Source organism: Athene noctua, chromosome 23, assembly GCF_965140245.1.
Source record: "Athene noctua chromosome 23, bAthNoc1.hap1.1, whole genome shotgun sequence".
NCBI classification, from domain to species: Eukaryota; Metazoa; Chordata; class Aves; order Strigiformes; family Strigidae; genus Athene; species Athene noctua.
This window is the reverse complement of record NC_134059.1, coordinates 6,623,917-6,633,946: the sequence shown is the minus strand read 5'-3', so window position 1 is coordinate 6,633,946 and position 10,030 is coordinate 6,623,917. Positions and strand designations below refer to the sequence as shown.

General features: G+C 48.3%; 1 protein-coding gene across 2 annotated transcripts; it reads left to right on the top strand.

Moving 5' to 3' along the window:
* On the top strand, positions 1–9,293 carry RAB29 (RAB29, member RAS oncogene family). Of its 2 annotated transcripts, XM_074925490.1 has the most exons (5): positions 1–147; positions 1,912–1,983; positions 3,613–3,794; positions 4,960–5,081; positions 5,784–9,293. In XM_074925490.1, exons 1-5 carry the CDS (start codon positions 24–26, stop codon positions 5,899–5,901), a joined length of 618 nt encoding a protein of 205 aa, XP_074781591.1. In that variant the 5' UTR covers positions 1–23; the 3' UTR covers positions 5,902–9,293. The 2 variants fall into 2 exon arrangements, with proteins under 2 accessions (XP_074781591.1, XP_074781592.1); XM_074925491.1 differs by lacking the exon at positions 1,912–1,983.
* Positions 9,294–10,030: the final 737 nt, after the last annotated feature.

Here is a 10,030-nt window from a genome sequence, read left to right as displayed (position 1 = left end):
CCGGGGCCGGGCCCGGGGCCGGGATGGGGCAGCGCGATCGCATGTTCAAGGTGCTGGTGGTGGGGGACGCCACGGTGGGAAAAACGTCGCTGGTGCAGCGCTACGCGAACGACAGCTTCAACCGGCACTACAAGTCCACGGTGGGGGGTGAGCGGGGCCCGGGGGGGCCGGCGGGGCCGGGGCTCGCTTCTCTCTTTTCTCGCAGACGTGGAAGCAAAAATTTGTGAAAGAAAACGGGGTGTTCTGCAGCTCCCGGGGCGCTCGCAGCCCGCGTTCAGCCGGGGGGACCAGCCAGGGACTTTGTGTCCCTCTCGGCTCAGGCTCGGGGTGCCCCAGTTCCCCCCCCCCCCCCTCCCAGCAGCGTTAACCGGGAGGGTTTGAGATGAGGCTCCGCTCTCCCGAGCAAAACCAGCAGCGTTGTTCCGAGGTGGGTTTAACGGCCGCGAAACCGCCGCTGGAATATCGGGGGTGCCCCGGGAAGGTGATGGGGGAGCAGCAGCTTTGTGACAAGGAGCTTGGGAACGAGATTAAGCGGCATCGGTGGTTCTTTGTTTAACGTCGGTGTAAATGAAGAACCGGCAAGGAGCTACATCACCCAGTAAATAAATCTCCCTGAGGACCCAAAATAGTGGGGGCCGAGCCCGGTTGCTTAAATCTTCTTATTCATGGGTAAGAGGGGATGAGTTAGAAGTTGAAAACACTGGAGAGCCACATCCCGCTGGGGCAGAGCGTTGGGCTGTGCCTGCACAGTCACTCCCAGCAGCAAGAGCTGCAGATGTTTTTATTTTTATTTTGCTGCTTTTTTTTTTTTTTTTTTTTTTTTAATTTAGTTTCTGGCTTCGGTAAGTTCCAGCCCTGTTGAGCACGGCTGGCTGCATAGCCGGACAGTTTTCTCCCTGCAGTGAAAACCTGATGCGTCATAATCTGAGGAAGACGCAGCGTTTCCCCTTTCGACTCTGCACCGGTTACAGCCGGGTGTCGGGGGGGGACACGGCGGGTGTGGAGGAGACTCGGGGCTCCACATCCCAGGGGCTGAACGGTTTGGGCAGCGCAGAGCAAAGACGGGTGACAGCAGCAAATCCAACATTTTATTGGCATTTGGAGTCGGGCAAGGGAAGATTTCTTTAAGGCTCCCCAAGCACTGAGGTGTCCAGTATCGTTTTGTTTGCCTGTGGTTGCTCAGGGTTATGTGCTGGAGGAATCCTTACTCCTGAGCATTTTAATTTCTGCTTCCTTACCCCTAGGTTAGTGCGTCCAGTTGCCGGGGTTGCAGCTCCAGAGATCAGGAATGGGTGTCTGAGCTCCCTGCTGTGCACGGGGTGGTTACAGCCCCTGGTGCTCCCCGTTGTTCAGGGGAGGGGGGATCCTCCCAACGCTGCGTTGGCTGGAAAAATTCCACCTTGCTCTGCTCCTGCCCGAAGAATTGCAGAGCAGCATCTCTGCCGCCCTTTGCCAGGGCTCTGACAGCAGGCCTGCTTTGCCAGCCGGGGAGGGAACGCTGCTCCATTTGCTGTGTTATTTAACCCTTAATCTGAACTTCAGGAAGGGACAAACGCAGCCTGGGGAGGGATGAGATGCTGGTAACGCGCTTGACTTCTGCTTATCTGAAGGCATTTTGTGTGGTCAGCCCCGCTGCAGGGCCTGGAGCGGACAGTCTGTGGAGCCCCTCTGGATTTAACACTTATTTTTGATCTTTCTGCGGTGGAGGAGAGGGGTCAGCACTTGCAGCCCCTCCTGCTCTGGGTCTGGTCTGTGCTGAGGCGGGTGATGCTCCGGTACAAACTCCTGTGGCTGCAGGAGCAGTTGCTGGGTTGGGCTGTGCTGCTGGGGAGGAACAAGCCTCGTGGTGCAGAATGCCCCTCATTAGGTTTCCTTTTTTTTTTTTTTTTTTTCTTCCTGGGGATTCTCTAGTGGATTTTGCCCTGAAGGTGGTCCAGTGGTCGGAATCGGAGACGGTGCGACTTCAGCTCTGGGACATTGCAGGTATGTTCACACGGACCACGAAGCTGCTCAGGAGCAGAATTTAAAGCTCTCAGTGGCTTGGCCTTTCTTTTTCTTTCTCTAGGAGTCTGCTACAAAATCAATCCTAAAAGTCTATCGATTCAAGGGCTGGCTTTAGTGCTGCCTCTAGTTTGCACTAGTAATTTAAATATTTAATCAGAAGCCCACCTGCAAAGGTCGCAGCAGCACAGATGATAAATCCTATCGAGCCTTTCTTCTCCCATTTCGAAGCCCGAGCAGAGTGAATGGGGAAACGGGCTCGTTTGTAGCTGGGTGTGTGACTTCTCAGCTCAGAGTCTTCTGTTCAAATCCTGGTTTCTGGCATGAGAGCCGGGAATGCCTGATCCTGGCGTGGAGCAGCCCCAGTGACCTCACGCTGCTCTGGCTGCCGGGATCGAGGGTGTGACCCGGCTGCTCAGGGACCGGTGCGGAGCCAGGGGATCCCTCGGGAGCCGCCACGGCAGGAGGAGGCTGTTGGGTGCCCCCGAGGTGGTGGGGCTGGGTCGGCAGCGGGGCACGCGCCACGGGACAGCGTTAACGTGAGATGAAGTGGAGGGAGGAGCCCCCGCTCTCCGGGGGGGGCACGGAGGGACACGTTCCCCATCTCCCCAGCACCAGAAGACAGGTCGGTGCAGCAGTGTCTTTAAAATGGCACCTCTGGATCTGGAGGGACGAGGAAAACAGGGTTGCGGTTTCCTCCGGTTTCACAGCTCAGACGCGTGCGTCTGGAATCCTTAAAAAGAAAACAGGAAGGAGAAGTTTGCAGCAAGAGGGTTGCAGCAAGGAACTGATTTCAGTTTCAGCCCCGAAAAGGAGTTTTAAGGTTTGGAAAGGAGAGGGGCCACGCTGGTCACGGTGTTCTTGTCGTGCCCTGAGCAGAAGGGGACACACGTGTCACCTGCTGCCACAGGGCTTGCAGCGACAGTCCGATGGCTTGAGGTAACTCAGAGCGCCCAGATCTCGATGGTTTCAGAACCAAAAAGCCTGTTGCAGCTCCAGGGCTGCGTGGGAGCCCCCAGTGAAGTCTCACCAGTGTCAGAAGCGCTGGTTTTCACCGTGCCCCCGGCCCGTGTGACGCGGTGCGGATGCTCTGTGGTGTGACCCCATCTGCACGAGTACAGTCACACCACGCAGCTGCACGGTGGAGTTACTCTCTGGAGGCAGTTCTGGTTACTCCAGGCAGGCCGTGAGGTGTAAACACTAATAACAGCGTACCTGAGCTGTGATACTTTCTGTTCAGCATCACGTTTTCCTCTCCGGAGAGGCTGCTCTGTCACGCTGTGCCCACACAGGCAGCAGGAGGTGACGGTGCTGGTGGCCAGGAGAGCCTGTGGTCGGGGACACCCCATTTAAATTGTTACACCAGGAGTAACACTTGTGGGAATCTGAGTGCCTGGGTCAGAGCTGCCCAGTTTGTTCCAGCCCTGTGGCTGCCACGCTGAGGTGCCCCAGGCAGGACGCATCCCAGTGCCTGTATTTCCTCATTGTTTAGGTGGAGACTGTTAGCGTCAAGCTAGAAAATGATGTGCCACGATAAACATGTTTGTTTGCATGAACAAATCTAAAAATGGTCGTTCTGGAGGGTAAATTTTTCTCCTTTTGATCCCAAAGGGCAGGAACGCTTCACGTCCATGACGCGGCTGTACTACAGGGAGGCGTCAGCCTGCGTTATCATGTTTGATGTCACCAACATCAGCACGTTCAGCAACAGCCAGAAGTGGAAGCAGGACTTGGACAGCAAGCTCATGCTGCCAGACGGCAACCCAGTGCCTTGCCTGCTGCTGGCAAACAAAGTGAGCAGCCCTGGCCACGCTCTGGGTGTTTGTCCGTGTGCACGTGGGGGTGCGCAGGGGCGCGGGATGGCAGGAGACACCCGTAACCCCCAGCCTTGCTGAGAGCTGTCCCGTACCCTGCGGTCTTTTTAATCCTTTTCTTAACTCTCCTTGAATTTTCTTTCTCTAGCAAGGATTCTCCTCCGTAACTCAGACACCGGTAGGACTCAGTGCGTGGATGGCATGAGGAGATGTTAACAGCTGCTCTGGCCTAGGACGCAGGGCCTTGTGCCGTGCTGTCGGAGCTCGAGCTCTGTAGCTCCTGGATTATAAAGCTTTTCTTTTTCTTTTTTTTGGTCTTTCACTTGCAGTAGCCTGGTAAGGTTGTGTACGACACTGTAAAGTTTCTGTTCAGAGCTGCCAGAGGGATGTCTAGTTTTCATTTGGATGCAGCGTCAAGTTTCACCGTGTAGATTGGTTGCTGCCTTTTAATGATTTTTTTTTTTTTTTTCATTTAAAAACTACCTTGATGTTCTTCATGTGCCAACATTGGCTCAGCAGCCCTTTCCAGATTCAGTTTGAGACTTGCCTGGTTTGAGAAAGCATAAAACTGGAGATGACTCAAAAATCTGATGGGTGGGCAGCAGAGTGGCTTTTCTTCTCCACTTCTTCACAAATAATGCTCTCCCCCGACAGCTGTTTTAAGGCACCGTTTTTGCCTGCATTAGGGAACAATGTGTGACTGTACACACTGCAGTCAGTAATACAAGCTGTTACGGGACAGGGTTTCTCACGGCCTCTTCGTACGTCCCGTTGTCATCAGCGTGGCTGCCTCGGTGGCCCCACACCGGTAACACGTTGCCTGGCTGCTGAGAGGCCGGGCAAATTTTGGATGAGTGACAAATGCTTTTGTGTCCTGTGCTGGATTGAACCTCCATTCCATGCGTGCCTGACTGAGGTGTGTCAGTATCTCAGATGAGATAAATATATTGTTGCTTGCAACATCCCATTAACAACCTTGCCCTAAGAGCTCTCTATCAGCTTGTGATCTGGGAGATGTGGAGGGCTGAGCCTACCTGCTGCCTGCCTGCCTGCACACGGGCAATAACTGGCTGAGGGGGAGAATTCCCCTCCCAGCTTAAAAATTAGAAGGCTAAACTTAAACGGACTGATTTTTGTTTTACAGTGCGACCTCTCCCCATGGGCTGTGACAAGAGATGAAGTGGATCGGTTCAGCAAAGAAAACGGCTTTTCTGGTTGGGTGGAGACGTCTGTCAAGGAAAATAAGAATATTAATGAGGCCATGAGGTAGGCACTGGTGATCCATCTAAGAGTTGATTCCTCTCTCAGACACAGCCATCTTTGAGGTGAGGGGAGATGCTGTCGGGAAGTAACAAATAGCAGCAATAATGCACAAGTAAATCTCCTGAAGGGAAACTGAATTCTGAAAGGTCAGAAGTTTTTCTCTCCTTGGTTAAGCTCTGACATGCTTCTAGAAACAGAATTCTTTGAGCAACACCGAGGGGTGTTTTTTCATCTGCTGGCCTCTCCCAGGAGGATGGGACTTCTTGTGCAAAGATATTAGGAATTGTTTTGTGATGCACCAATCCTTTGATGGAGGATTTGGCCTTTTCTGAAATGTATTCACACCTGATCTTGAGCTTGGGCACTTGGTACCTCGGTTGCAGTGTCTCAGTCCTAACCTGGCCTTGAGGAGAGGTGGTTGCAGTGGGTGTTGTTAGTTATCCAGTCACTGCAGAGTCTTCTGATGCTGCCAGGTAATAGCAGTAATGCTGCTGTCAGTGCTACAAAGTTCCTTAACCTGATTTTTTTAAGTCATTAAAGTTCTGGCTTTTTGTGTCCTTCTAGAATACATTGCTGTTTCTTTTTTTGTACTGCTGAAAAACCATGTGGCCCATTGCTGCTTCTTTATAAAAAAAAAAAACAAAAAACAACAACAAACAACAACAAAACCACCACAAAACAAACTCACATATGTTTGTCTTCTAGAGTCCTGATTGAAAAGATGATGTCCTCATCCACTGGTGATGGAAGTTCCTCTGCTGCCGGGAGTGGGGATTATATTAACATAAAAGAGACAACCCCACCAGGCTGGGCTTGCTGTTAGATGCACTGACTACACCATCTGCCTTGGGTCTAGCAGCAATGTCTTTTTATTATCATCATTTTTTTCCTAAATTGGCTGTCACTGTTTTTTTTTTGGGGGGGGGGGTTTACGCGATCGTGGACTGCCCTCTGGTTAGTGCATATTCTCCCTCAACAGAGCATTGCTACAATGACTTGGGGTGAGGAGTGGAAAGAAGGGAGGAGTGAGAAGATTCCTTTCTTCTAGTGTAGTAGCAACTGGGAGCTCTGCTGCTAGTAATGTAGCACAGTCCGTGGTCAAGCACATGGCTTGGATTAATTGTTGGGTTTTTTTTCGAGCACTTCATCTTCCGACATGTGATGACCTGTCTCAGGCAGGGCGAAGGATGTCGAAGGTATATTTTTAATATTGTTGCACCTTTTATTCCCCACCGCCTGCACCCACCATACGCAGAGGCACCAGTCCAGAGCGTTAGAGTGACCCTCATTTGATGCACACAGAGTTCAAGCAGTGTGGATTCCAGGGTGGGATTACAGCAAACTCTTTACGTTACGCTCTGAAACTACAGACCTCTGCTCACGTGTCCTGGAGGGACCAGCACATCCCACCACTGCCACTGACCGTCCTTAAGATGTGAAGCCAGATGTGGATTAGCACGGTGTCCCACGTAACCAGACCTGTAAAATTATCAGTGTGAATTTGAGAAATGGTGTAGCACAGCCCGTGCTGTCGTGTGTACTGACTGGGGTGTGTAACAGCAGAGACTTCAAATTTTTGTCAAGAATTGCCCAGTTGCCTTCTGTTCGTTCCTTCTCGCTCTCCCTAGCACAATCCTCTGTGTTCTGTTCTGCTGCCACTTTATTAGGGCACGGAGTGCTGAATGAGGAATAGGTTGTAAACTCCTTTGTATGATGGAACAACAGCCCTTTTCACTTTTTGAACACCCTGTATCCTACCATCTCAAATAGCTTTGCAGCCGCTGATGAATTGCCTCCCCACAGTTATTCTGTAGCGACGAGTGGATTTGGTAGCAGGGATGGTGCAGGAGAGGCAGCTCTCCCAAAGCCAACCTGCTGGCTTTAGTGCTGCGGGGGGGGAGCAAAGGAGAAGGCTTTGCAGGACGAAAGGAAAGGAAGAGAACCGCTCCCCACGTGCCTCTTGGTGCCTGCTTTCCCTAGCACGTCCCCAGGTACTCGTTAGTGAGAACAGTTCTTGCCAACAACAACAAAAAATTGGTAAAAGCACTCTAGGTAGTTATCTCAGGAGAGTTAATAGGAAACTCAGTCTGTAGGGCTGGACTTAGAGAGCGCTGCATGTGGTTTGTTGAAGGTTTATGCTGTAGAATTGTCTTGCCCGTGTTTTACGTTAGGATTTGAACAAGTCTTCAGTAACGTTTTCCCCTTTTTGAGTCGTTTAGTTTGAAAACGGGACTATAAATCGGTTTGTCCTGATTCCCGCTCGATTAGAACTGCTTTTCTTTGGCAAAATATTCCTTCTGTCTGTCGTTTCTTACTTTATATCATCAGTGGAGGGAGAAGGTGGTAGGAACAGGAACTGCTTTCACTAAAGACAAAAAATTCTTGAGTTTTCATTCTCCGGAGTTGAAAAAGATTGATAAGTAAACAGTAAGGGCTAAGAAATTTAGAACTAGTGTTGTTGTGTTCCACTGTTTTAATTAAAAGCTAAAATGTCGGGGCTAGGATTCTGTTGTGCAAATTTTGTCAAATTCGGTTTTATAGGCACTTGAATATTCCCTTTTCTGTGCTGATGGGATTTACTGTAGAAACGTGTGAAGTGTGTAGAACTGGTTAGCAACAAAAGTGAACTGTCTTGTTGAATTTTACTTCCTAAACACTGTTTAAAAAAAAAAAAATGGTTTTTTAATCCTATAAATACTTTTAGTTCTTTGTGGAACACGGAGAGAAGGGTCTAATGTTTTAAAGGATCTGTCACGAACCCACAAATATTCATGTGTTATTTATTGATTTCTGCACCTCAGAGCGTTTCAGCAGAGAGGTCAAGAGTTAGAGCTCTCCTTACAGCTGGAGAAACCGAGGCACGTGGTAGGAATCTCTGCCCAGGACCAACTGACCACTCAAGTCAGTAGGAGCTTGGCATTGAAAGGAAAATTTCTGTTTCGATGGCCCAGCTGCTAGGCCAGGGATCTTTTGCGTGTCCGTTTGATAGGTACCAGTGTCTCCTCTTCGGTGTCTGGACCTCTTAATCTGGACCTTTTTTCCATAAGTGCCTTTCAGAAACAAAGAAAAATCCAAAGCAGGATCTTTGAAGATTTTCTTCTATTATACATCATTTCTGTTCTGCCCAGTGGTTTCCGGTACCGGTGTATGCCCTGTTTGTTTGGGTTTTTTTTTCCACACTGCTTACTGCTTGTTAACATCTTAATAGACGCAGTAGACAAATGTCAAAACCCAAGCCTGCACAACAAAAACAGTCGTTGCTTGAGATGGGTATAAAAAACCCAATCAGACAGGAAAACGATTTCACTGTGCAGATGTGTGTGTTTTCTCAGAGCTTGCTCTGTGACACATTAGGTGCTTAAAATAGCAAAGCAAAACAAAAAACCAACCCCTTGGTTGAGTCCTGTAAACCAAACTGATTGAAAAGCCCGAACTAAACACGCTCTTTGCTGGGACAGGCAGTGTGGAAAGAACGGTTGCCTGTGAAGCTGATTGTGCCCAGCTTGTGCTAGGTGAAATAATTCTTAATTATTTCTTTTAATTCTTAAAACAACTGAAAGGGAAAAGCCAACTTGAGTGAAGCGGTTCCTGAGAAATATTTTAAACAAAGTCTTGTTCACGCAGACCGATAAAAACTTGAATCTTTCAAATATGAATCAGAAAAGCTTCGTCTTTATTCTGATGAACTGTGATTCACTGGTGTCTTTGTCAGGAATGACCTGTTTTGAAAATGAAGGTGCTTGGTTTTCCCTTCTGCAGTGCCTGCTTTCACTTTGTACTCTTAGTGTGACTCTGGGCCAACTGTACCTATTTCCCTCTCTTCCACATGTTGTTTCTCATTCCTGTAACTTTAATTTGTGGTCATGGGCCTCAAAACCACATGAAGTTTAAACGGTGCATTTTAGATGTTGATGACAGCACACTGTGGGTCCACACAGCTGAAAATTTTTACTGCAATAGAATTTGAAAGCATGAGGGCAGACTGTAGTTCAGAAATAAGTCAACGATATAAAAACTTAGCTTTTTTTAAAAAAAAAAACCAAACACACCTGCTTGCAGGTATGCAGAAGTATTTTAGAGACAGGGTTCTGATTACTGTAAAGTTGCAGTATTGACATGTTTATATTAAGAGAAGAAACTGCTGGGAGGTTTTTCTCCGTATCAATCAGTAACTAATGCAGTATTGCAAAAGTCTGAAATAAAAGTTTGACATTGCTTGTGTAGTAGTAGTCGTTGTTTTCCTGTCTCAACAGTCCTAACAAATGGGTTCACAAGTTCAAACTAGAAACGGGCTTGCAGTCAGTAACAGGGAGTGCGTAAAGCATACAGTGTGAACTGCCCTGTATTGCCAGCAAAACAAATTAGGTGCTTTTTTCACTGAAACATCTTGCCGTCTCCATTATTGTAGTCTTACTGACCTGCAAGCGGGATATAAGCATGCAAAACTTTCACATCTGGGAGTGAGTCATAGTGGCTTTTAATCCAATATATCCAGCTAAGAGGAGAAAGAAAAGAATTCCTTGATGTGGTTGTTTGTTAATACACCTTCCTCCTTATGGCTCATTAATTCAGAGTGTATTTTGGGGCTGGCTATGCAGGCAGGCGGTTGCTCTGAATGCCCCTCTTTCTTTCCTCATCAGCTTGATTTTCATGAGTATTGACTTGCACGAAGGACAGGGCACATCTGAATTGGTCACAGAAATGGCAGTAATTCCAAAGGAGACAAATTAAGTTCAAGCAGGGCATTAAATGAACTCGAGTTACTTTTATAATTAGGTAAAAAGCTACTTTTAAAATTAGGTAAAAAGCTGACCATATTTGTATTGTCAAACCAGTCTTCTCAGATAATCTGACGTATTAAAAATTTTTTTTAAGTACCGCTTTTAATAAAATGGAGGAATAAGCCTCTCTAAAGATTCAAATGCAAAGCTAAAGCGACTTGCTACTGAAGA

Bases quoted from the DNA above. Each gene is read 5' to 3' on its own strand.
- RAB29 (XM_074925490.1), top strand. From the start codon at position 24: ATGGGGCAGCGCGATCGCATGTTCAAGGTGCTGGTGGTGGGGGACGCC. The intron at 148-1,911 runs GTGAGCGGGGCC...GGGATTCTCTAG, and splicing joins CTACAAGTCCACGGTGGGGG to TGGATTTTGCCCTGAAGGTG. The intron at 5,082-5,783 runs GTAGGCACTGGT...TTTGTCTTCTAG, and splicing joins AATATTAATGAGGCCATGAG to AGTCCTGATTGAAAAGATGA.